Source organism: Plectropomus leopardus, chromosome 5 (genome assembly GCF_026936395.1).
Source record: "Plectropomus leopardus strain MGB_pleo_1.0 chromosome 5, ASM2693639v1, whole genome shotgun sequence".
NCBI classification, from domain to species: Eukaryota; Metazoa; Chordata; class Actinopteri; order Perciformes; family Serranidae; genus Plectropomus; species Plectropomus leopardus.
In genome coordinates, this window is record NC_142180.1 from 6,018,419 (window position 1) to 6,045,249 (window position 26,831).

At 39.8% G+C, this 26,831-nt stretch overlaps 1 protein-coding gene and 1 long non-coding RNA gene across 2 annotated transcripts in view; both read right to left on the reverse strand.

The window, feature by feature from the left end:
- Positions 1–1,764, reverse strand: part of LOC148189511 (uncharacterized) — a 29,947-nt gene extending 28,183 nt beyond the window's left edge. The window contains exon 1 of the long non-coding RNA XR_015776573.1: positions 1,284–1,764. This is a non-coding gene — a long non-coding RNA (uncharacterized LOC148189511). The remainder of the gene's footprint in view (positions 1–1,283) is intronic.
- Positions 1,765–3,215: 1,451 nt separating this feature from the next.
- The window catches only part of zc3h3 (zinc finger CCCH-type containing 3), an 84,059-nt gene continuing 60,443 nt past the window's right edge, over positions 3,216–26,831 (reverse strand). Inside the window, exons 5-12 of the mRNA XM_042483625.2 lie at positions 25,795–25,958; positions 22,748–22,826; positions 22,187–22,342; positions 19,446–19,515; positions 16,275–16,406; positions 7,552–7,715; positions 7,285–7,442; positions 3,216–3,496 (exon numbers count right to left, since the gene is read on the reverse strand). Coding sequence (XP_042339559.2) covers positions 3,465–3,496; positions 7,285–7,442; positions 7,552–7,715; positions 16,275–16,406; positions 19,446–19,515; positions 22,187–22,342; positions 22,748–22,826; positions 25,795–25,958 — 955 coding nt within the window. The 3' untranslated portion in view covers positions 3,216–3,464. The remainder of the gene's footprint in view (positions 3,497–7,284; positions 7,443–7,551; positions 7,716–16,274; positions 16,407–19,445; positions 19,516–22,186; positions 22,343–22,747; positions 22,827–25,794; positions 25,959–26,831) is intronic.

The following is a 26,831-nucleotide window of genomic DNA, read 5'->3' on the forward strand; positions in this document are numbered from 1 at the left end:
ACATTGAGGCAGGGCACATGTACATATACCTGTATTGTGTCCTCCTGATTGTGTATTAATTTCGTGGTACTCCCCAGTTTCATGCTGCTTGTTTGTCGGTGTGACAACACCTTTGTTAAATAGCGTGGTAAGGCTGTAGATGTAACACACAAACACAGTCTCACTTACACACACACATGCGTGCACACAAACAGTGTGGGTCTCTTAATAGTTGTATTAATAGAGGTTTGTACTAACTCTGCAGAGCAGTGGATGAGTTACTCATCCCAGCATCCTCTCTTTCTCACTTTACACCATCTCATGGGGGAGGAGGATAAAAGGAGGCACATTGCTCTATGCCAATAAGTTAGCTTACATAACTGTTGTTTTCAAATGTACTCATACCAAAAAGTGCTGGAAGAAACATCAGTTTTGATCACTAATGTCCAAAGACCCATTCAGACTTGATTTATTTCTCTGATTTTAAAAATTCCTGCGCTGGTCAGTGATTTTAGCTTGGAATGAGTGTATCATGTTGACAGTTCTATCCGATATCAGGCGAGCAAGGCAAACTAAACTTAAAACTTTGTCAACTACACAGAAGAACTGATATTGTCTTCTGACTCGTGCTGTCTGCATCTTTAACAGACCATACCCTGTAATTCTATTATGTTTAAAATGCAAGCCCCCAGGAACAGAACGAGGGTTTTGAAGCCAATTTGACAAATGCCATATTTACACTGCATGTCAAAGGCGGGAATATCATGCCATTTATGCCGTCTTGCTGTTCTGTATACAACGTCTGATCTTAAACGGGGGACAGAGTAGTCTCGCCTCTGAGCTGGGATCAGAGGTAGCAACAGCTCTGTAACGAGGTTTATGTAAAATGTAAAGTTGGAGAGACTTGACCATGGGCTGAATGGGTGTGACATTGTGACCTGTATATGTCCGCAAACTGGGAAAACGGGGGGGTCAACAGGAGCTCGTTGACCCCCTGAGCAGAGGACAAGATCAGCTGCCATATGACAGGTACAGTAAATGATTGTGATTGACGTGTTATGCCTTTGTTATTGTTTAAAAAAGACTGTGTATATTATATGTCACACTAGAGGCAGATGCTCATGTTAAACATCATGCCTCTTTTGATCCCAGGATGCCATGATTCAGTATATAATCCTACGTATGCATGGCCCTGTAGCACCAAATCGTGGAGTTACATATTACTGCTGGTGCGGAGGCATAAAAAAAATTAATATTTGACACCATTCCTGCCAATAAAGGTCGCTTAATCCTACACATCAGACCTTTATGATGTCACTGTGAGCTGCTGTCCTGTTCCTGCTGTGGATCAGAGGCGGCTACAGAGAGGTGCTGCCTGTGTCCGGGAGGAACAAGCGTGCGGCGGTCTTGCTGGCGTCAGGATGAGTGGACTGTCTTATCATTCCACAACCATCTGAACTATCTGGAAACATGGACAATTATAAATCAGCAGTCAACAATGTAAAGCCGGAGATATAGTTGCTGTTAACTATGTGTATGCGTACGCATGATGGCTGACAAGCGTCGGTTTTGCGCGCCTATGTGCATGAGATGCAGTATGTATACAAACAGCAGGGGCAGTGTAGAGGCAGAGCGGATGTGACAGAGCAAACACAGCATTGGCAGCACCAGAGACAGGTTCTCCCCATTGTCTCGATGGGCTTGATTTAGAGGCCTTACATGCCACTGACATTGTCACTGCTCTTGCCTTTTGCTGTACATATTTTCTTATATATATATATATATATATATATATATATATATATATATACATATATATATATATATATATATATATATATATATATATATATATATATATATATTTTCTAGACTGTTTGAGTTGGTGCCTTGTAATTTCATTTTATTTTACTGTTTTTGCACCTTGTTTTTTTAATCATACTTGGCACCTTGTTTTCTATTTTCCAACATTTTAATATTTTTATATTTGTAATTATTTTTGTCATACGGTATTGTTCTTTCACTGCTTATACTGGACCTCATATCTGCTGTAACATTGAGAATTTCCCCAATGTGGGACTAAATAAGGGTTATCTTATCTTTTCTGCCTTGATCTCATCAAAATGTGACTAACTTCCTCGAGTCTCCACGTCTGTTGTTTACATCCCACACATCTGTAACTGTATACGGCCTGAGTGCTCTCATCTGCCCACTAGAGGTATCCTCCAGTAACACACATCGCATGTAAGCAAGTAGTTATACAAAAATGCTCCAAGCAAAGCAAACAAGTTTTAACAGCAACTATGTCTCCAGCCTAAGAAGGTGCAGAAAACCGGAGGAAATTACAGAGCACAAGTTAAAGGATCTGATGGAATCATGTATAATTCCATATGAAAAGTAATTCCAAGTGAAAAGTCACCTCGGTGAAGTGAGGCGTCTGCACAGAGCTCAAAAGATACTGAAAGACAGCAGCCACCCCAGACAGTCTGTTCACCCTGCTGCCATCTGGAAAAACATACAGAAGTATCTGCTGCTGAAGCAGCTTCTTTCATTGGGCTGTGAGACTCCTCAACTCCTCCTTCAACACCAAAACATGTAGCACGATTTAGGACCACATTTAAATTTCATTTCTTCTTAAGCTACATATAAAAAAAATGACAAACTTACCTTATACCTTGTGCTTGCTCTATGGGCCCATGGATGCTTAAGATCCAAGTAATTCTATATGTGGAAAGTAAGATTATTAGCTTCATGTGCTAAAGAGCAACTTTCATAGGAATAAACTGGGCCCCACCTCAAAACTGCATCCAATTCTCTTTATACATCCATATAATAGTGTTGTTTGGAATGATGAGTTAATGTACCTCCTTTTATAATTTTACTACTGTCTGAATTGGAAGTGTAAATGGAAGCAATGGAGAGAATGACTTTTAATACGGAGCAAAAAAAAAAGAAAAAGGGAGCAGTCTCTGCGTGTGCATGAATTCCCTCAAATCACACACACACACTCACAGCATGGTGAGGATGAAGTCACCGTGCGCTCATGTGTCTCGTCTTCCAGGCTTTTAATGTGAGGGGCACTTCTGCTTCTGTCACCACCTTCCAAATGAAAACTCTCACAAACACACGCTCGGGTCATGTGACGCCGCTCCCAAACAGAGACACACTCGCAGCCCATAAACACTCTCACAGCGCTGACTTCACATGTCAAAAACAGCCTGTGAAACAACAAGTGGTTAGAGTTGATATTTTATTTGTCAGTTTAAAATGTACAAAATCTGATGGGAAATAAATCTGTACTGTAAACACCCAAAGTGATATGTCAGATATGCAAGAGATTTATTGATATAGATGATAAAACTTTCAGGCCCTGAGTGAATAAATTTATAGGGAGGAGATACAGAAACACGTGTCAGGACAAACCTGGAGCACCGAAATCATCCAGGAGTGTTTTTCACCTCCAGTGCTTGCTGCTCTCTGTCGTCTCACAGCCGAGGCTTGATCTGCAGTTTTTTCTCTGCGAAGGAAAAGCAGGGAATTTAAATGAAGAGTATTGGCAGAAATGAAATGACAAAAGACAAGGTGTGTGTTCACTCATGTGGAACCGACTCTGATCTCCTGCGTGCTGAATCGTGCTGAAACACTGAGTGATGACATCTTAGCTGATGGGTAAATGAGGAAGAGAACAGGACAACAGGGATGAATGAAGGTGTGTGTGTGTAGGAAGTGTGTGTGTGAGGTCGCAGTCCGGCAGTGATACATTGCATCTGAGCTAATTTATGCAAAGTGAAGAGGAGCTTGTTTGGCTCAGATCCACCTTTAATGAGGCTCTGGGCGGTGCAGAGGGACCACAGTGTCATTTGTAATACTTAAGAGCAGTGCTTCCCAACTGGTGGGTTGTGGTCAAAAAGTGGGTCACCACTCCATTCTGAATGGACTGCCAGTGACTCGAGACCATGTCAGGTTTGTAAAAAACACACTTTATTTTAAAGTACAGTGAATTTGCAGCACAGAGCTTTAATTTTGAAATAGGGTTTCCTCCTGTATAGTGAGAGAGTGTTTTTTTTTTGGTTTTTTTTTGCAAAACAGTAACTACTTTATTGCTTTATTGTTGGGCTCTTGGTATTATGTGGCCTGTTTTTTCATTCCTTTTTTTGCATTTGCATCTTCATCATCTTTCCATGCAAAGCTGCTCAGAGACATTATGTTGTGTTAGAGTAATTTCCATTATAAAGCTAATAATAGATGATTTTGTTGGGCTAAAAGGAAGTTATCATTGTGCTGCTGAGTTCTGCATTGCTACCAACTCAAAGAATTGCATCCATGCGATCCCAATGGAGGACACAAAGGACTTGCGTATTTCTGTCTCCCAAAGCACAAGATGAAGTAGTCAAATTTCTTGTTTTGTCCAAAACCCAAAGACATTCAATTAACTTTCATGAGAAATACAGAAACTAGAAAACAATAACATTTAAGAAGCTGGAATTAACTTTTTGTTTTTTGTAAAAAAAAATGTCTCAAACTGTTTGATTCATTATGAAATCAGGTAACCATTAATTTCACCCTGTAAAGTCTGAACATTAAATAATAGCCAGAAAATTCTATTTCTAAAAAAAAAAAATAGATTTAATGTTTTTACAGGCCTCTTTGACAAAATGTAAAAAGATTAAAAAAAAAAATTTGCTTATAAGGTAATAATTTTGTATTATATTTGATACATCAGGCTATTATGGTAATTCAATGACCACAAAGAATGTCATTTTTGAAAGCAAATACATACCTTTTTTAATGTAGTTGGAACACTTCGGCTAGTTTTTGTCATTTTTTTACCACCTTTATAGTGCACTGTGGTGGAAAAAAAGTTTTTGTCCTCATTCAGGCAAAAATTGACTTTATATTCCCCTAAAAAGACCTTATAAGGAAAGCCATCCACCATCTGAATGCCCAAGTTCTCAAGTGTGTGATAAGGCTGTGATTGTCCCAGAGGTAACAATAGGTCATTTAATAGAATGAGGTCAAGGTTGCATCCAACAGCTTTTTTTAAAGTAGTGTTAATGTCGATAACATGAAGGTCACATAAAGTTGTGTATCAAATCTGATATAAATGGCATTTTAGTGTTAATAGTTAACGGCTAATCAACTGATTGACATATCTGTTTAGCTCTATTCTACTACAGTAACTATTAGTTTGGATACGTCTTCTTCAGAAACACGTTTTATGGGAGTAAACTCTAATAGACATACACACAAAGTAAAATACAAAAACAAGAACAGTGTAACACATAACTTTGTCAAGATAGTGTTTTCCAGTCCTGGAAAGTTACTCTGCAATTTCCCAAGTTTTCCAGTTGTTAATTGTTAGGAAGACATTCCTTCATACTTACTGGACATTCACAGCAGGCCAAAGCAAACACACTTAAACGCATAGTAAGATAAGAAAGAAAACTGAAGCAGAAACATTTGAGAACATTTACTGTGACAATGTTATTAGAAATGTGGGCTGTTTGAACAGTATGTGAGTGAAGAAGGTCGAAAGTCAAAATGTCTCTGGGCAGGTCAAAGGTCCTGCTCGTTTCCACGCATAAGAGACTAAATATAAACCATGAAAGACAAGGAGGATTACCTAAGAGCAGAACAGTAGAACTGACCAGAAATATTTCAAACAAACCCTAATTTTGTCTTCTGTTATTTATTTAGAAGCTGACCAAATTTGGAAAATCCTGGGTAATGAAGGAAAAATGAAACATGGAGACATGGTAGTATTACTGGAAAAACTCATTGGCAGTTAAGTTGAGTCTGATGATCCATGTCCAGCTTTTCCATCAGAGCAGATACAGCTGACACTAATCAGCTGTCTCTCAGCAGTTTCAGTCTCTGGGGACATCTTCATTTTGTTTGTCAATAAAAAACACCTCTGTCATCTCTTTAGGCAAGACAAAGTACAATATAATATTCATGGAACTCAAAGAGTACCTGGAAGCCTGAAGCACACTCAAAAAAACACCCTATTTATTTAAGGGAATTTTTTAAAGACAAAACTAAATTAATTTCGAGGAGACCTTAATAAAGTAAAAAAAAAATTAAAAATATGGGGTAGGGTTGGGAGATGTTGGTTCCTTAAGTGAGACAATTGTTTTACTTTATTTCATCTTACTTGTCTTTTGGACACTGATTGTATGTATTATTATCGCTTATTTTAACAATGACCTGATTTTTGATATATTCTACAATGGATGTCAATAAAGGAAAAATTCATTTAAAAAATTATATATATATATGTATATATATATAGGTTTGTGTGTGTGTGTGTGTGTGTGCACATATAACATAGGAGCTACAGCCCGCTGAGAATAAGGCTGAATGGGGGATAAAATACACTTAATTAACTTTTCGTAAAAACATTCTGTCAATAGATAGAGAAAATCAGAAAATGTTTGGTAAAGTGGCACAGGTTAAAACAGGTTGAACACAGGTAAAAGGGATAAAGTGTTGCTTTGCTGTGCCAGCCAGCATGCGTGTGTGCGTGTGTGTGGTGTGTGTGTGTCTCCGTCCAGTAGGCAGGGGCAGGTGGATGGTGGAGCCTGGTGGGAGGAGGAGGGGGTGGATGGGGGAGGCCGCCTCTCTCCCTAATCCTCTATCTGTCATGTCTGTCAACAGAGAGCTCAGCTGTGCCTCCCTCCAGCCCAAAACCTAAATATTATTACCTCTGTCCTCTGAGCATTATTACTCCTCCCCTGAGCATCATTGCACTCGTCAGCCCCGCTCTGATCATCATTATCTGTCTGCAGCTCAGACCAATCACCACTCCCCTTTCTCGTGAACTCAGGAATGATCCTGTGGCTTTCATGACAAACATGATCCTGCCACAAAACATGTCTGCACAATATGCTACATAGTCAGCACTTTTACTTTCACAGTAAGCAAACTACAGTTAGTCCTCTTAGGGAACATTGTTTTTTGACAACTTAGATTAAAATTTCCACCCATAATTCCTATTAATTAAAACATTTTACTTGTCAAAGCTGGAGATGTGGAAAACAATGATGGAAGATTTGCAAGACAAGTTGAAAACAAATTAGAGATGTCTCCATACCATTTGTTTATTCTAAATACGATTTAAATACTGAGTTCTGATCCAATACCAGCGCATAAAAGTAACACAAAACTACAATTACCGCCATGTGTTTGTATTCCTCCATTCACCAGTCAGGCTGCATGTACAGTTTGCATCAATGTTTGTAAAACATGAATGCTTCCCACATCCCCAGATGTGCTCTATGTTGGTCAGGTCACATATTTTTGTACCTTTAACCTGCAAGGTCTCGGCTGGCAGTGTGTCTGGTGCGTCTGCCTCCTCTGGGGAGCTGGAGAGGGAGATGAAGGACGGCAGTTCCAGAGGACCTTTGGTGGGCGTCCCTGGAGCTGCCTGAGAGCCCTGCGGCATGACGACAGACAGGCGGGGCCTAGAGGAAAGAAACAAACATTTAACTAGACCTTGAAGCATATCAAAATTAATTAATATGATGGTTCCGGTCATTCAAGAGTGAGCTCTGTACAATCCTCCTCCCTGACCTCTTAGAAGGCTCCTTGGTTCTGGCTCTTTTGGCTGTGGCAGTGGAGGTGCTGCTGGCGCTTCGTTTTACTCGTTGGCGGTGCTGCAGCTTGCAGCGAGCTCCCCGAGGGCAAGATCCCGTCTTAGAGAAGTCCGGACATACCAGAGTGTGTTTTTTCTTGCACTGGTGGTTAGAGAAAAGGGAACATAGACACAAACACACAGGTTTACTTGTAACAAGTAATATCAAGAAATTACAAACTGGAAGTCACTCATAATCCTTTTCCACCAAATTATCTCTGGTACTTGGAGGATGTGTTATCGAGGAGGACATCTAACTGCAAAACACAAGTAAACGATAGCTGCAAAATCATGGATTGCCCTGATTACCTACAAACGTTTACCCTTTTATTACAGATACTAGTCCATACCCAAGAATATGTGCACCACAACCATATGCACATTTCAGGGGATGTGCGTGCCACAACCTTGTACAGACTACAGGCCTGTTTATTGGTGAAGACTTCACCAAAAATGCAAATAAACAGGCTAAAAACAAACAAAAAAATCTGCTTTGTTAGTCACTGGTTCAACATCAAATGCACTGGAACCTAGACTATAGGGGCATTTACACAGCAATGGATCAATCTTAAACTTTGGTTGTGGTTTGGCCTTTCATTCACACAAGTGACACATTTTGCAGCCCTGAAAACATAATCTTTTGAAACCGGGTTCCAGAGTGTAATCTTTTGAAAACATCACCCCTTCTGTCGCTGTGTAAACTTGCAACGTGCAAATGCGCTTTTGCACATTCTATGGTGTGTGATTACAAAGTTATACCGCCACCTACTGGCCTGGCATACATACTACAGGATTTTTGGTTGTTTTTGCAGATCCGTGTACATGAGGATCATTTTCACAATGTTATCATATGAACGCTAATTTTTTTAAAATCTCAGAGCAAAGACTTTTCTGTTATTAGCAGGGTGGTTTTTGTCTAAACGTGGCCTCAATCTGCTAATGAGGGGAAAAAAAAGAATAAATGAGTTCTGCCTGTGGACCCACAAAATTGTCTCACTTTAGAGATAGGACACCTAATGCTAAAAGAAAGGTGGACACACAAGAAACGATAAAACTAAAAGTTCGCAAAACATGTACAAACATGTTTAAACCTTTATGGGAATATCTACAATAGATAATGTTTCTTTTCGTCCCTTAAAGAGATGAAAGTTTTTTATGTCTCTGGTAGCACTCGGATGATTTCACCACTCAAAGTTAAGAACTTGTGTGACAGCATTTCAAAACAGCTAAGTGAAGATACATCCTGACCCGGTACTTGATAGGTTTCCTCTGTTATTCCAGCCACTCTTTTGTAAGTCACTACTTTCAAGAGACTCTCTTTCCGTCACCCTCTCCTTTAACGTGCAAGATGAGCAAGTGGGTCACAGTTAGCGTCATTCTGGGGAGCATTGTGCATGAGAGAGAGCGAGCTTTCACATGCATGTTTGCAACTGAGTGTGTATGACAGTGTAATACGGGTGTAAATTGGTAGCTTCATTCTCCACGAGATCCGATCCCTCCCACCTGTCAGAAAAGCTAATTATATTCACTCTGGGGTGCAGGCTGCGAGGAGTGTGTGTGCTTGTGTGTGCTTGTGTGTGCCTGTGTGTGTGTGTGTGTGTGTGTGTGTGTGTGTGTGTGTGTGTGGAGGGGTGAGGAGTGCGGGACCGGGGAGCAGATTGGGTCCAGAAATAGAGTGTGTATCGGGGGACCAGTGTGTGTTTCTCTGTGTATGTGTGTGTGTGTGTGCGCGTGTGTGTGTGAAGGGGAGAGGGAGCTTGAGATCGATTTTCCAGGAACGCAATGGACTATTGGTGGACTCTCTCTGGAGCCCGGCAGCCCCTGACTTGCTGCCACCAGAGCCCCTCTCATCGCCCTCACACCCATGTTCCTGCACCCCTGAGTGCCAGGGGGACCCAGGGTCAGCTCGCTGTCAAATGTTTCTTTGGATCATCTTATAGGGCTGCGGTTTTGACACAACATTTCGCTCAACAAATCAGATCTGCTGCCGGTGTCAGTAACGAACATCGTTTTATATTCAGTGCATGACATCACTGCTGAGCCTGTCAGCTCCACACTGGGCTGAGAAATACACTCATATTCATCATTTAGTGTTTTATTTTGTGGACAATGTGTTTCTTAAAATTGGGAACTCTGATGCATAATTTTAGGGCTGCAACTTCATTTTACCTTTCAACATGTTTCTTTTTTTCATTTTTAGGTTAGTGAAAAATGCAATATCTTCTCAGAGATAATGGTGACATCTTAAAGTTGCAAATCAATAATGTTTGGCATTTTGCTTTGCTGAAATAAATTACCAAAAGTGTCCATTAATTTTCTGTTTGGCGATTTATCAACTAACTTTTCAAGCACTATGTGATTTTTTGTTTTTTTGTTTAATTTAACATTTAAAAGCTTTAAGCCTCAGTGGCAGCATCTGTTTGACTTCCTATCCCCATCAGAGCTCCACAGCTGACTCTATAGTAACGGTGATTGTGACTTTTGTTTATACGCGATTAATAAAACTTCATCTGTTACAGTTTACACCTACAGAGCAACATTAAACTGAGCATCTCCTGTCAACAGGCCAATCACCTACCTACCTGACCAATCAAATTTCAAGCACTTTCTGATTATATAGTTGCTGCTGCAGACCTACAAATGTTACTGCTTTTTTAAGGAAGGATGAGCTATTAATGTGTAACCATTTGAAATCTGAGCAAATTGGCTTAATTTCTTTCAAATACATGGCAAGAGGGTGATAAGCAATTTAACATAGATAACAAAAATAAAGCAAAATATTAGTAAAAAAATAAAAAAAGTTACAAGGAAATTACCCAAAATTAAGCAAAATTAAACTGACAAAAAAAAGAAAAGAAAATGACCCAGAGAAAGTGCTATTTCTTCTCCTTTTACTCTAACAGAATTTAAACATTATGAATATAGATATAAATTAGATAATTTTCACTTTCTTGTCACTTTTATTTTATTTTTGTATTTTTGAAAGAAAGAAGAAAGTTACACTGAAAAATTAAATGCTGTCATTTAAAAAATAACAATCTTACAATGTTTTTACCTTGTTTCATTTTGTTATTTTATGAATTGTGACACATTTTTTTCTTTTATTTGTCGTTAAGTTTTTTCTTTTATTTGTCGTTAAGTTTTTTCTTCATATCTGTCTTTTTAACACGTAACATATACAATGTATATGTGACGTGTATACAAGTATACTATGTCACTTATACCTTTACATACATAAACAAATACTGTATATACTATATTGCAACATTAGGTGCTCTTATCATAATTATTCTTTCCCATATCACTCAAGAACCTATTGCTGACATTAAAATGTTGACTTTAATATACTAAATCTAAACTTTGACTTGTAAAATGTGCTGTCTCCCACAAAATTCTGATCCAGAGAAGAAAAGTGTGATGGGCCAACAGGAGTTAACAAAGCTGAAGCGCTTTCAGAGTATAAAAAACAGAAACTGTGTGAGAAATTGACTGTAAAAGCTCAGTCCACTCCCCACAGCTCCATACATTCTCATTTTCATAAAAAGAGAGACAGAGAGAGGGAGAGAGAGAAAGAAAGAAAGAGAGAGAGCTGGGAAATGGGAGGAAAAAGCTAAAGTGGACAGAACATCTTTATCCCACACCAAGTTAACAATTTTCCACTTGATTTAAGGAATGCTGGGATGTCTCTGGGGCCTATTAGAGAGCTCTCTGCTGGGCCAAAACCAGGAGGAGTCAGCACATTTACCAAGAGACTGAGAGAATGAGCAGAAGAGGCAAGGAAAAGAGAGAGAGAGAGAGAGAGAGAGAGAGAGAGAGAGAGAGAGAGAGAGAGAGAGAGAGAGAGAGAGAGAGAGAGAGAGAGAGAGAGAGAGAGAGAGAGAGAGAGAGAGAGAGAGAGGGTGGAAGATGGAAAAGACAGTAAAATAAAAAAAGGGACATCACATGCATTTACATCTTAGGCATTAAGCCGACAGTCATCCAGAGCAGCTTACAGCGAAGAGAACAGAACAATAAATGAACTCAGGTTTGTGGAGTATTACTGTAGAGAGGCTGATGTTAAGAAAACGAAAGTTCAGTCTAGATCTTAGCTCATGTCCAGTCCAACATTATTGCTGCATCAAAAAAAAAGACCCTCAGTTTTTCAAAAAAATGTCATATTGTAGTAAGTAAAAATGTTTTAGTATAGTATGTCATAAAAATGTTACAGTATATCAAAAGATGTTGTAGCATAATATGCCAAAAAAAAAAATCAACAATAAGGTAAAAAAAAGTCACAGTATAGTATGCCAAAAAGAAAATGTCATAGTAAAGTGTTTTTAAAAAAATGCCACAGTATATTATGTATAAAAAATTGCCATGGAATAGTTTGCCAAAATGTCATAGTAAATGTCAAAAATTGTCAAAGTACATAGAAAATGCCATAGCATAGTATTTCTTAAAAATGCCATAGTATAGTGTGCCCTCGTACAGCATGTAAAAAAACCCATAGTTTATTATGAAAAAAAATTGCTGAGTATAGTATGCCAAAGAAAGTCATAGTAAATATGTCAAAAAATGTCACAGGATAGTATTTCAAAAATGTCATAGAATAGTATGTCAAAAATTCTCATAAAGTATGCAAAAACGCCATAGTATAGTATGTTAAGCTGCATAATTCATTTTAATGAGAGCACTGTGTTGATGAAAAAATGTACACATTGTTCTGCAGAAAAGTTGGACGTGGCTCAACATTTGCTGCAATGCCGAATAGTGACATCGGGGAGCACACTGTTCTTTGTGTGATTAAATTATAAAACATTATTTAACTAAGGCATATTACAGGGTCCCTGCAGCTTAAGGCAAGTTAGATTTAAGATTTTTAAAAAAATGTTACTCAATAACTACAACTGAAGGAAAAAAAAACAAGAACAAAAAAAAAAACATGATGCGACATCAGCTACAGGGACAATTCTGCTCAAATGTCTATTAAAACAAAAAAAATGGACTTGTATTATGGCGGAGATGAGGGCAGAGCAGAACTGGGATATTCCTGGTATTTGTTGTCACATTTTCTCAGCAATTTTATTTTAGCTCACTGTGCACATTGGATTCAAGTGGCTCGATTCCCATCTAGTCGAGTTTTTTCATAGAAAACACAGAGGCTCATATGCATTGTCTTGCACCTCTGCAAACAGCTCCCCCCAAACAGTTAAACTTATTTTACCTGTCTGCTGTTTGATGGAAAACCACTCGCAGCAAAAAACTTTAGCCGCGGATCAGCCTGCTGCTTTTAAACATCATCATGAGCCGACATCAGTTAATGACCCACCTTCAAGCTGGTAGCCCTTTTGCTAAGGAGACGCAAATCGCTGCCACGCTGGGCTGCCAAACCAAACCAAATCAAACTAGGCCAAGCCAAGCCAGCCATGAGTGTGCAAAAAGGGTTAAACTCACTTATGTCAGCCCCTTGCGCTGCAAGAGCTCGCATGTGTGTATGGCCTTTATGGGGTCAGATCAGGTCAGAGTGTGGTTTGGTATTTTAGAGGTTACCAAACAGACAGTAGATGTAGCCAGAAGCCAAAATGTTGAAAATGATGTTGGTGGCGCATTTTATGATTGACTTTCATGTTTTTTTTTCGTTAGTTATAAACAGGACAAATTAGACAGGGATTACCAAACTCATCCCACCCTGCAGGAAACAGATTGGCAATGTCAGAAATATCACAACAAAGAATTGAGTTGAGTGTTACATTGAGGTAAAAAACAAAGAGCAACTGCTTGAAAAGGGTGAAACCACAGAATCATTTGGCTAAACAGAAGATCAGAGAGCTCTCTGTAACCGATTGCCGCTCACACCCTTTCAACGTGCTGAATCTGCTTCGATAGGAGCCAGTAAGAGTCAACTAAAGCCAATCCTGTAAAAACTATGGTTGACAGTTGGCCACTGACGCTCTGATGGCTGAGTGTCGACTTATCAGGCACCAGAGAGAAAATGGACCTGATACAGGAGCCACATTTGAGCTAATGAAAAAAAGGGGGAAATAATTAAAAAACGCTAAAAAGTGACGCGGTGGAGTTAAGAAATGAGAGGACAATTAGGATGGCAGAGACAGATCCTGCGAGGTGGAGGGTGAGTGTGAGACAAAGCCAGGATGAGGCAGGAGGAGGATGGAGGCGAGGAGCAGACTTAACCCCCAAGCTGCTGGAGTGTCTGCCTGCCTGGCCCAGAGTGCCATCCTCAGCAGTTTTCCCATCTATAATTACTGCCTGCTATCCATCATAGAGCCAGCAGAGCCTCACAGCACAGCGCTCCATAAACACACACACACCCAGGCACAAACACACACACAAACACACACACACACACACAGGGGGAAAATCACAGACCTAAGCACTTCAGCTAATAGAATAAATATTAATATCCCTTTTGTTTTCTATATCCTCATTTCCCCATGCACTATTTAAATGAGGTCTGACAATGTGAAAAAGCATCTGTTTCACACTCGACGCTCAGAAACAAGCAGAAAAAGGAGGAGAGGGGGAGACAAAGGGAGGTAAAAACACAGGAGGAGGAGGAGGGTAAGGTGTGTGTTAGGTGGATGTGGGGACAGTGTGTGTGTGTGTGTGTATGTGGGAAGGGGGTGCTCGGGTGTCTCGAGTCATGTGTAGGTGGCTCTCTGTTACCCATCAGGCCCGCAATGTGTCACTCAGACACTACAGTTATGCCATTATGGACCACCACCCCCTGCAGCTGTTGCTGCCTGTGTGTCACTGTGTACATGCCGCTGTGTGTGTGTTTGTATGTGTGTGTGTGTAAGGAAGATTGGCTACCAAACTACTTGTTTACCTAAGCCTCAGTTTAACTTCAGTGGAACTGTATACATGTCGTACAATATAATTATACATTCAAATGACCAACAAAGCTTAGACAAAGAACTTTACAGTCCGTAATGGCGTCAACACTGTGCTAAATAAAATCTAGTGAAATCAAACCAGTGATGAAGGCGTTGACGGCCTATCTGAATGAGCCAAAAGGCATCGGTTGACCAGCGTCTATGACCTCGGCCTGACCTACACTGAAGCTGCCTGGCTTTGGTGAACACATGTCTGTACTTGGGATAGATTTAATTTGAGGATATTGATGCCCAAGTGTCATTTAACTGACTCTCCAAAGAGAGAGAGACAGAGAGAGTGTGAGGCAAGATAACCATGGGCAATGACAAGTAAACAGTAAGCGAGAAGAGGGAAGTCAAAGTGAAAGCAGACTTGATCTGGTGCTCATTCTTTGTAATTTTGTATCTGAGCAGATCAAATTTTTTGCAGACATGAAAACCAGAGCTGACTAGGAAGATATGCTTATCTCAATCATACAAATGATCTATTGGTATATGATTTATTCATTTACTCTTTTTTTTTAACACAAGGCCTTTGGATGAAGTTGTATAATACACTTCTAGAGAGTGTGCATCATGAAACATACTTCCAAAAACAAAGCACATCTCATGCTAGTCAATCTCTTTGACTTTTATATTGCATAGAAATGTGGTAAATGAACTAATACAAGTTTTTATGGTCTTGCTTTGTGAAAGGTATTACATAAACTTTACTTACTTACTAAGCAATAAAATGAACAAGAAATATATACTTTTTGACAGTCTCTCTTTCAGTCTCTCTTGCAAACTAATTTCGAATAGACAGTATTTAGTGATGACGCATCATTGCATCTTACTAGTTAGGGGCTGTAATTAGCATGTTCTCCTGGGTCTTTGGTGTTCCCATCAATGTGTATTGGAGCTGGAGCCGATAAATACCCGTGACTATTGCAGAGTCACGTGACTCTGTGTGGATGCCGATTATTACCTTTCCCATTACATTTAAAACAAGATGCTAGCAGTTTTTTTGTGCAGTGGAAAAGGTTTTCGGAGACTATTCACTGCTAGGAGAATGGATGGAAGCTCTGGAGACAGAAATAGTAATGACTGAAGCAACTCAAATTCTAGCGTAAACCCCACAGCTGGGGTTCACAGCAAACTGGGTATAATCTGTGTAATAGCAGCCACAGAAAATTTGCTCATCTGGTTAGAAGTTTGCTGTGGGCTGGCTAAATTGGAGTTAGTATTCCAGTAGCTGAAGGTCGGTGTCCTTGGACCATCCACCATTTTCTGCTTTCTCACTTCAGCTTTGTTATTCCTTTGGGGATTTGGCATTACATTAATTATCAGCGGTCACAATAAAAGCAGCAACTTCTTTCTTCTTTCCTCCGCTTTTGAATCATAGCAATTCAGGCTTTCAAAAAATCTATTCAAACATTGTAAAAAGAAAAATTGTGATACTTACGTGAATTGCTTTTTCCACAACCATAGAGGTTTCCCTGTAACATTTGTCTCATATTAAATGGGTCAAACCAGATAAGGTCTCCAAATTCACTTTTTATTATATGCTTTATACTCAAACTTGGAGATATCTTATTTGTTTTGTTTATTTGTTTCTCTTCTGTCTTTGTTCTTGTTATGCTTTATAGTACTTGGTGTTTCGTTGTAGATTTTCTGTATTGTCATGTGGAGGGAACCGGACATTTGTGTTTGTGTTGTTTGCTTTGGCTGGATTAAAAAAGTGCTCATACAGTATAATCCCAATGAATCTGCCTCAGGTTGAAGGTCTTTGGTGTGTTTTTGTGGTTTACCTTCTCTCCCTCAGGACAGTAGCCTTTGACAAAGTCCTCACACACTTCAGCTTTGCGGGACACATAGACGTGACTGTAGGGACAGTCGCTGTTGTTACAGATGCCCTTCAGGAAGTAGGAACACACAGGCATCTGGAGAGAATCACACACAAATATGGAAGCCATGTGAATATGAGAAACTGGTCATGGTATTTGATCAAGACAGGGTAAAAAAAACGAGGTATTTTATCAAAAATGAAAAAAAAACATTTAATAAAAACTGAATGAATCCTCTTTTTGTTTCATTATATTAAAATGTAGTGATTCATCTGGCTTTTGTTGGATGGGTCAAAACTGCCCAAAACTTTCAGATTCAGGCAAAATGTCCAAAAAGAGATTAAATTGATTTTGGGTATCAATCTGACTGACTAAATCAAGCACTTCTGATCCCTGACGCTCTTCCTGAAACTTATCAGACAATAAATAGAGATTTGGTTGTGATAGCAAAAAAAAAGTCTCCTGGTAGAAATGACAGCCTCCCAATGTTGGGCAATAAAAAGAAAGTTGGTGTGAGTCATGGAGAGGATGTGTTTTTGTTTTTTTTGTCCAAATACTATATGCCATTCTGTTTTTGTTCTGCATCAAGATCATCTCCCCATGAGTTGCCCCCCAAAAAAAGAAATAAAACAAGGGAGAGTGCAGGGGTGATGAGAGCATGAGATTACATGAGATTATACAAATTTGTTAACAGACATGTGGTTCTAAAACCACATGTCACGTACAGTACAGACTTGTCCCGTGTGCCAAGCAATCTGTCACACTGAGCAGTTAAATGACCTTAATTGCAGTTGACAGCGGGAGAGTGAGAGTGAATGTGTGTCCTGACAGCATGTGTGCTGGGTGAGTGTGTGTGTGTGTGTGTGTGTGTGTGTGCGCGCCCAGAGAAGTCTACTGTTTGGTGTGCGTGGGCGAGCTTGGTGGATGCCGGTCTAAATATATATAGAGGGGGTTCGGTGAAGAACGACAGCAGGGGAGGGGGGCGGAGTGTGAGAGAGACTCCACCTTGATGGGATGGGATCAGTTCTACCTAATTAACTGCTACAGAAATATTTATACAGGCTGCAGCTCGTCCAGCTCATGATGTGTTTATGTGCTCTGGATGTGTGCAGACTGGTCCAGGGGTGGAGGGAGGGGGTTGAGGGGAGGTGGTGTTCCCGGGTGTAGCAGGGGTAATGCCAGGGGAGTAGGTTCGGGGGTGTTGGGTTTCGAGGTATTTGTGGGAGTGGGGGGACAGGAGGGTGGGGTGCAGGATTCTAGATTCGGGCTCACCTATCAACACTAGTGCTCGGATCAGGTTCGGAGAGCTGCTGGGTGCATAACCCTGCACCCCCCTCCACTTCAAATCAACCCCACTTTGCCCCAGGACCTCCATACAGTCCTGTTTAAGGGGGCCACATGAAATAAGAGCGGGAGTATCCTGTGGAGGGATGGGCCAAAGGTTTGGGGGAGGGGGTTGTTGGAGAGGTGGCATTACAAACAGACAGCTGGGCTCTCAGCACTTACAGGCAGCAGTGTGACAACCAACACAGGTGCAGGGCATTGTGTGTGTGTGTGTGTGTGTGTGATTGGAGGGTGAGGCAAGGCACCTGTTGTTTGTCTTAAAGGGAAAAAAGGGAAAAAATAATCTTTTCCTTTTGAGTGGCTACACTTTCCCTAGACGGTATACAGTATTCTCTCTCTCTCTCTCTCTCTCTTCATATATATATATATATATATATATATATATATATATATATATATATATATATATATATATATATATATATATATAAAAGCTATTTTTCTTTTTTTTATAGTATAAAAGTTAGTAAACATATGGTCACAGGCAGGTTTTATGTAGGAATATGATAATTAAAGTGAATTAGATTAATATACATTTGGCCTACTGGTACATGTGAGTATAAATTAAAAAGACAGTATTGGTTTGATGGTAGATTTTGAGATTTGTAACATCAGAAACAAGGTCTTTTATGCAGAAAAGCTTGACCCATTTTGACAGATGGAAATTAAAAGTTCAATAAATTAAATTAGATGGCAATCAAGAAATTCAATTTCAACAAATTCAGTTTTGAGACCATTTAATGACTAAAAGAAGGGGAACACTACCTCAATTAAAAATGCCAATATTTTGCTTTCACAGCCTAGGAACGTTCAATCAGTATTTGTGAACATGAGCTACTCTCTCTCAAAGGCAAAAACCACAGAAGTAAGTCTCACACTTGTGATGTCATCAAGTATAATAGTCTAGAGCTCTCCGTACAGACAGAGCACAACACGTCACACCCTGAAAGCCACGCCCACAGAGGGGAAACTTTCACAGCCTTTGGATATGTCAGTGATATTCAGCAACATTGATTATGACAGTGCATCTTGTGGAAAAAGCATGTATTTTGTCCATATGCCAAATATGTTAAAAATGATGTCATCAGGTGGACAATAGTAAAAAATACAAATTCCAAAGCAAAAGCCCAGAATAACACAATGCATGTTTTTATGCTTTGTTTCAAGTGGTGCATTTTTTGCACTTAACAGTATAAATGTAACAATTTTGTTCACACAGTGTATTTTAGAATTATTGTAGGAGGCTGAGCTGGAAATTCCAAGATTATAAAAAATAAATAATCTTGTCAAAATGTATGCTATATGCATGACCACAGCCAAAATCATAAAAAAAAAGAAGAATGACAAGCGTGTTAAATACACCAAACATTCCCGAAGGATTAAATCAAACATTTGCTTCTTTGTTTTGTTTTTTTCCAGGAGAGAACACTCACAAAGTAACACACACTCACGAGGATGAGGTGATGAAGGAAGAGAAATCAGTGCACACCCACATTCATCCTGCTGGTTTGAAGGTCGAACAGGTGACCCTCAATCACATGATCTAACCTTTAGGCTGTTCTCCTACCCATAAACCCCTCCTTTCACACAGCATCAGGTCAAGTCTTCCTTACACTTTTGCATGTCATGGAAAGAGGAGCTGTGCCAAGAAGGCAAATATGATCCGAGATCACTGTTCCCAATCATGTGTCATCTTATAGCTACACACTGTTCCAAACCGTGGCCTTTGCAATGAAAACCCATAAAAAACTATGTTGTCCAAAGGATAGATCGTGTGTGGGTGCACGTTACCTTCTCCTTGGCCACCTTATGGGAGAATGGGCATGTCCCGTCCGCCTGCTTGCATGTGCCTCGCAGAAACCTGCACATACACAACGGAAACAGGTCTGAGAACACAGAAGCTAATAGATGTGCAGAGGGAGAGGAGCTGCTGGTTCCTGAAGTGATTTTTCCCAGTGTAATATGCCATTGGAAAGTTTTTTGTAATGGTATCCTTAATATACCTCAACAGAGAAACATAAGGGCATTATGAGGCCTCTGATTTTAATACATTTAACTAAGTCATTAAATTTTTTTATTGAAAAATTAGACACAAATCACTCATTTAAAGCAGAAACAATCCCTTCAAGACTGTTTTCTTCTGATGATTTACAAGCCATTTTTTTCTTTATATATTAAGGTCCCTTTCACACTTTAATTAGAAAGTGACAGCTGAGGAGGTGACAGGACATTAAAGATCCCCTCCAATGAAAATTACAACACTTGCTAAACTCATTAACATGCCTATATAGTGTTTTTATATGCTAAAAGACACATTATGACTTAAATAAGCCAGCAACATCATGGCTGAGCATTTTCGCCATGGAACTGCAGTGTGTCTTAAGCCCTTTTTACACAGAAATGGCGCTAAAGGACTGCTAAAAAGTCCCTTCTTTGTGCTGTCTTTGCATTTTTACACATAATCTGTGATTATAGGCAGCATGCTGGCATAGTGGAATCAACAGATGCATGATAGGCATGATGTTTGACAACAACAGCATCAGCCTTTAGTGTGACATATAACATACACATTGACAGCACTTTCTGAATAAAAACAATGGCATAACATAGCAATGACAATGCTTTATCGTTCCTCTTATATGGCAGCTCATCTCGTCCTCTGCTCGCAGGGTAAGGAGGCAGTGGACTAGGCTTGGGTGGTATCTATTTTTTTTTTATACTTTTGTACCTTTCTGTATCAGGTATACGACGGTATTAGTGTGCAGCGCAAACACCCCCTGTGGCCACGTTGCCTGTGGAGTTCACTACATTCTGCAGGCTGTCTTGCCATTCTCAGTCTTTTAAATACACAATACACTCACGAGATGTCAAGAAAAGGTAAAGTTCTTACCCCTTTTTTCCTTACTGAGCAGAAAAAGACAACCATACACCTTCTGAATTCATGTTTATCTCTTTTACTGAAGACTTCTAGGTCACAGAACCTGTTTTTTTCCCCCCAATGCCCACATTAACCAGGTTAGAGCAGCCACACTGTCAGCATGAGCAGCGCTGCTCAGTCCTTGGCTGCTACTCAGCAGCTGCACATCCAGAGAAACGGAGTCTTGCTGATTTTTTTCCGCATGACCCATGCCTTTTTCAGCAAAAATAGAAAGTTCGTCTTTTGATAATTATATTGACTTTCACTATAGTTTCCGTGTCTTAATCTGTCATTGATGTAAAGAAATACAAATGTATCTGTTTTATTCAATCTTTCCATTTTTTGTTTCAAAACAAAAGCCCTCTGACAACGTTTCTGTCGACAGAATCCCTTCAGTTATTGACACAAGGCATTTTACTGTGAAACATTTGCAGAACTGCGTTGTTGATGATGCAGTAGCTTGTGCGGCTTCATAAATGAGTGGAATATGTGCTTTGAACTGTGAAAACACAGGAGTTATATAATAGTAGGCAGCCCTGAAGCAGCGACACGACAACAAACGCTGCCAATGTGAACACAGACTGCTCACATGTGCATTGTGACCCCGGCGTAACCTCCAGGGCACATGATGCGCACATCCTCAATACAGCCTTTCCAGAATGAAGTGAATAGAATGACGATGGTCCATATTTTTTAGAGCATTTAAAATCACACCCTCAGGATTCCTGAATACCTTGGTTTCCTGTATTACTACGATACCGCCCAGGCCTATCAATGACCTCATTGTTTTTCAAATTTGCTGATGTTAACAACTGTTGTTCTTCATCTCTGAGTCTGCAACTAGATGCTTTTTCATTCTACCGTGGTGGGTCACATCCTGCCAGTTGTCCCTTTCAAATAGATGTTGTTTTGGTGCTGTTACTACCTTCATTACTGGCTTTAATGTGAGACAACTCTATCCCCCTATTCTGTGATCGTACCTTTTATATAGAACAGCAAGGCGGCGTAACGGCATAACATGGCATGAGAAAGGGTAAAAAGGTCTCATAACAGAGCAATTCCTTCGGCTTTCCATGCAGGTGCATGGAGGGCGGAAAAGTACGCTCTCTCTGCCTTACGTGTTCCACGTAAGCACGAAGAAGGGCAAAGATGTCTGAAAGCAAAGCAATACTGCCAAATATCACACTGCTTATACATATAAAACTTTCTTTGACTGATGTGGTCCTGACTGAAATGTTATTTTGATAAACACAAATGAGTTTTTAGGGGTTTAATGAAGGTCTGAAGAGGAACTTTAAGGGGGAAAGGTATAAGGAATGACATGCAATAAAGATCTCCAGCCAGGGGACACTGCGATTCGATGAGGTTCATACATGCCTTTAAGTTCTCCAAATGGCAGTAATCTAACACTGAGCATCACAAAACAGGCTTTTATTTCCTGAACGCCTGATGCCCTAAATAACACCACATACTTCACAACTCTGTTCGGTGAACACTGGGTACAGTGGCAAAATTATCCACCTTTACTGAGCACCAGGGATCAGAACATTAATCTTCCCCCTTGACCCTTCACATATGACAAATAGCATGTTCTTGTGTGTTTACTGTATGTTACCTAGTGCAGACGGCAACCTTGTCTGGGTCGTGGATGTAGGGACAGCTGTTGCCACGGTTACACTTGCCAAAGCGGTTGTAGTACATGCAGTACTGCTTCTGCTGCTTCTTCTGACGAGCATGTCTGATTATGGCGAGGCTCCGCTGGACTGCACGGCTTGTTTCAGAAAACACAGACAGACCACAGGTATCCACAAATCAACAACAAGCAGATTAAGGAAACTGAAGTGGACAACTTGTGCCAGAAATAAAGTTTAAACTCTTGCCCCAATGAGGAGCTTCGGTGTAAAAGTATCCACCATATGCTAACTTTAATTTTAAGAGATTACCTCTGGCTTTACAGCACTCAGTCGACAGTGGTGAAAGGCAGTTAATGTTGGGGGAGGGAGAGAGGGAGATCAAATGTAAAAATCTTGGCTGGCTTGGATTTCATGATGGTGACTTTGTATGGGGAGAGCCAGCAGGATGGCCCATATAAGTTGGATATAAATGTTCACACTACTTGGGCTTGAGTGCTTCTGCTGAGAAGAGATGAAACTGGTTGGTGGTGTGAAAAGCTTACCTGGCTAAATGACGAGAACTGGAGGAGCGGGTGAAAGCAGGACTCATAGGTGAGACCTGGCCACTGCTGAAAGACCTTCCTAAATATGGAAAAAAGGGATACATGAGCAGTGTAAATGAAATTTGTGTTTTGTTTTCAGTTTAACTTTGCAAATAATCTCAACAGTAAAACAATCAGTTTCAAGGTGGACACCCAAGATTAATTACCAATTCAGTGTTGGACCAAATGTATATAAATACATACATATATAATGGTCACATATAATTGTTTTGGTTAACTGATTAGTGACTGACTAGAAATAAAAGTTTAATGTGATCATGTTATTGGAGTGGCACTGTTCACCATAACTTTTTGGCATGTGTTGAATTTTTAATAAGCTGGTTTTTAATAAGCTGCTTATAAGTTCTGACATTATTTAGGAGTTAACTTTTCATGAATGAAATTTCTATATACATGCACAACAATATAAACAAAATCTGAAATACCTGTATGTTTTTTTTGGTGAAGAAGAACTGAAAAGTATGAGAACACCCCGTGTTACTTTTACATTTGTGGTCAACAAACATGTTTGTGGAGATAAAGTGAATTTTATTAAGTATAGTTAAGCATTTACAGCTCAACTATAAATGATTCGCAGCGGTCTGTGTTTTTACATAAACAAGTCTTTGCCTTTATTACCAGTACCAACATGATGCAATGTCCAGGAGCAAGTCCTACAATGCATTAACTCCTCCTAACTGACTTATGTTGTGAAATGTTACCACAATATTATAAGCAATTAGTCTGGCATAGCGATGAAGACATGGACACATATTTAGAAGGAGAGTAGTTAGTTTTTGTCTTTATCATTATGCTAGTCATGATTATGTTATCTTGCCTAAGTCTTATTAAAAATAAAACGCATTAAAAAATTCTGTTAGAACTATTCAGATCAGATATGACAGAAGTAAAGCTGTGTGAGTGTGTGTTTGTGAAGCAAATGCAATAACAACCTGATATGTGCCTGGTTATTTATACTGTGGTGGTTTGACGCGTTGGTGCTGAAGCCAAACGTGACGTCTAGCTCTGTCTGAGAACATCAAAACACTATGTACCCAATGCACTCCACAACCACTGGAGGGAAAAGTGTGTGTGCGTGTGTGTGTGTGTGTGTGTGTGTGCGTGCATGTAGGGTTGTTGGAGGCCATGAGAGGAGTGGAGGTTGGGGTTACAGATGGCAGTCGATCTTATTCAGACCTCTAATTTTGGAACTCTTTTTGGCTGTTAAAGCTCTCATCAAGTGTGCACTCTGGTGTGATTTAAGCAGAGCAGGATTACAGGCCTCTGGCTGCAGACCAAAAACAAATGTGAGGCGCGCCTGGGGGGAAGATGTGGAATTACAAGTCCTGCTGGGGAGACACCTGAGGTGCGTTTGTGGAGGATGCAGGAATGTGTGTGTTGGGATGCTGGTCACGAGTTGAACAGAATGGGGCTCTTCAATTTCACCTGCAAGTGTAGTTGCTACAGAATGTGCAGAAGAAGTGTGAAGGAGGTAGAGAGCAGATCCGGGCTTTAATCTGCACCGTCCAGTTCTCCAGACCCTCCCCCTCTCTGCTCTGACAGATGACAACTTTATTATTTCAGATGGCAAATCCAGCCAGCTCCCGTAAGTCTATTAGAGAGCATGTGGGCAGAGCTGCAGCCACAAACATGAATAAACACTCCTTTATCACCTCGGGGTGCACACGCATACTGCCCTGTGCTCGCAATTCATGTCCAGAAGGGCTAAGTATCAAACCTCAATATGTTTTTGGTGCTGACTGAAATGTGTCTGTAGCACTGACTATCAAATGCTAGTTTTAAATAACAGGTCAAATTCGGACTCTTGTCTGCTTAGTTCCCGATTTAGATTTAAGTTTTATCAGTTTGAGACTGTGTTTCATCCAGCCAGCATTCTTAAACAGTTACTACAACACCAAAGAAGTTTTGCATATATCGTGAGATAAAGGGATTTTTTAGGAAAAAAAAAGTTTTCATTACTCAAATGTATGGAAAAAAAGAACAAGTTTTGGGATGCACAAATGTGCTATGACAAAATTGCTTTGGATTCCAACACTTCGGTACACTTGTGAATAAATAAAAAATAAATAAGTGCAGAACTGCCAAGCCAAACCAAACAAAAACCCTGATCAGTATTAAGTAATAACGTTAAAATTACTCATTACACATTACACAAGTGAATTACATTCATCTGAAAGTGAGAGTTTAAGAGATTTATATGTGTAATGATTAAATGAAAGAAAAAAAAATTACATCTAAAGAAACTTAGATTTGGCTCTAGTAGCTACACAATGGCTTCTCTTTACTGCACCTGCACCTTAAGTTCCTTTGTTAAAGGAACACTTCATCCCCAAATCAAAAATACATATCATTTGTCTTACCTGTAGTGCTATTTATCAATCTAGATTTTCTTTTTGGTGTGCGTGGCAGAGTGTTCGAAATATCATCCATTATAATGGAACTAGATGGCACCAGCTTCTATTTTATTGGAGAGGAGGCAGACATTTTTCCAGCCTTCATCTCAGGAACGGACACTAAAACAGTCTAGATTTTTTTAAAATAGCACCACAGGTAAGAAGAAAAATATATTATGACTTTGGGGTGAAGTGTAAGCCCCACAGGATTTGAACCTGGTGCTTACATTAGATGACCGATGTGTTACGATGTGTGTGTAAAATGACACTGACCTGCATGCACTGTGGTCACAACAAGCAAGAGCTCTGCTTCATAATACTTAATACTACCTGTCTTGTAACAGCTCAGCCATCATGCATCAAAGGGAATGCAAAACTTAATGCAAAGTAATGCAAAATGTATTGCAAAGTAAAGCAAAAGATTATTGGAGAAAAAAAAATGACACTTTTTTGGATTTAGTACAAGCTTGACGTGCAAACTAATTATGTTTTGTCCTGAGTATTACTACATTTAAATTTCTGTGCCTTAATTGTGAATTATCACAGTTCAAAGTTCACAGTTGTCGAAGACTATTACAATGACAGTCAGAGTACCTGTTCGGTTGATGGACATGCTGGATGCCACGGTGCGGGACAGCTTATTGGCTGACACCCGATACAGGGAACCACGAATCCAACACATGCTGCTTCCCCTCCAGTGCTGAGTGGATGACGGGTGTCTATAATGGGGAGCTCGCATACGGCTCTGAAGGAAACTCCTGAGAGAAAAATAACATAACATGAAAATAACATGAAGTAAGGGATACGATAACAACTTTGGAACTCAAATTTTATATTCACTTAAAGGATTAGTTCACCTTAAAATTAAAACTTTGTCATTATCAAGTCATCCTTATGATTGAAAGTTGGGTGTTTTATAGTCCACAAAACACTGCTGGAGGTTCACGGTGAACTCATCTTCCAAACAATTGAAGCAAATAGTGACCAGCATTCAAACATTAAAAATACACAATAAACCCACAAAATGTCTCCTCACTGCTAATCTGAATTAATCCAAGTGTCCTGGAGCCCCGACATGCCAAGTTGTTGTTTTTTTTCTCTTTCTTTCTTTATTTCTATTGTCTGTTACCTGCCAAGGGACTATGGATGTTAATTAGCATTCCTGCTAACTCCAGCATATTGAAAATTGCATTTTATACTGATGTTCATTAACATACTATGTCTCTTTTAAATGAACATTAAACAAAAAAATAAAGGTGTGAGTGCTCACTCGAGACAAACTAGAGCTAGAACTAGAGCAAGCAACAAGTCCCTTTATCGGATTTAAAACTACTGTGTGTGGGGGAGGCCTCTGGGTAGCAGGGAAACACTGGCGTGCAGATACAGCGAGCTTTCGTTGGTCTTGAGGGAGTTTTAATATGTATTTTTTTTATGTCTGAAACTTGGTCATTTGCCACCATTTGCTTCAACTGTTTGGGAGCTGAGTGCAAAGCCTTTTCCCACTGAACCTCTGGCAGTGTTTTGTGGACTTTAAAACTTCACCCAACTTTACATTGACATGAGGGGGAATAGATAATGACTGAATTTTCATTTTTGGGTTAGCTATCCCTTTAAAGTTTAAAAGGTCCCAT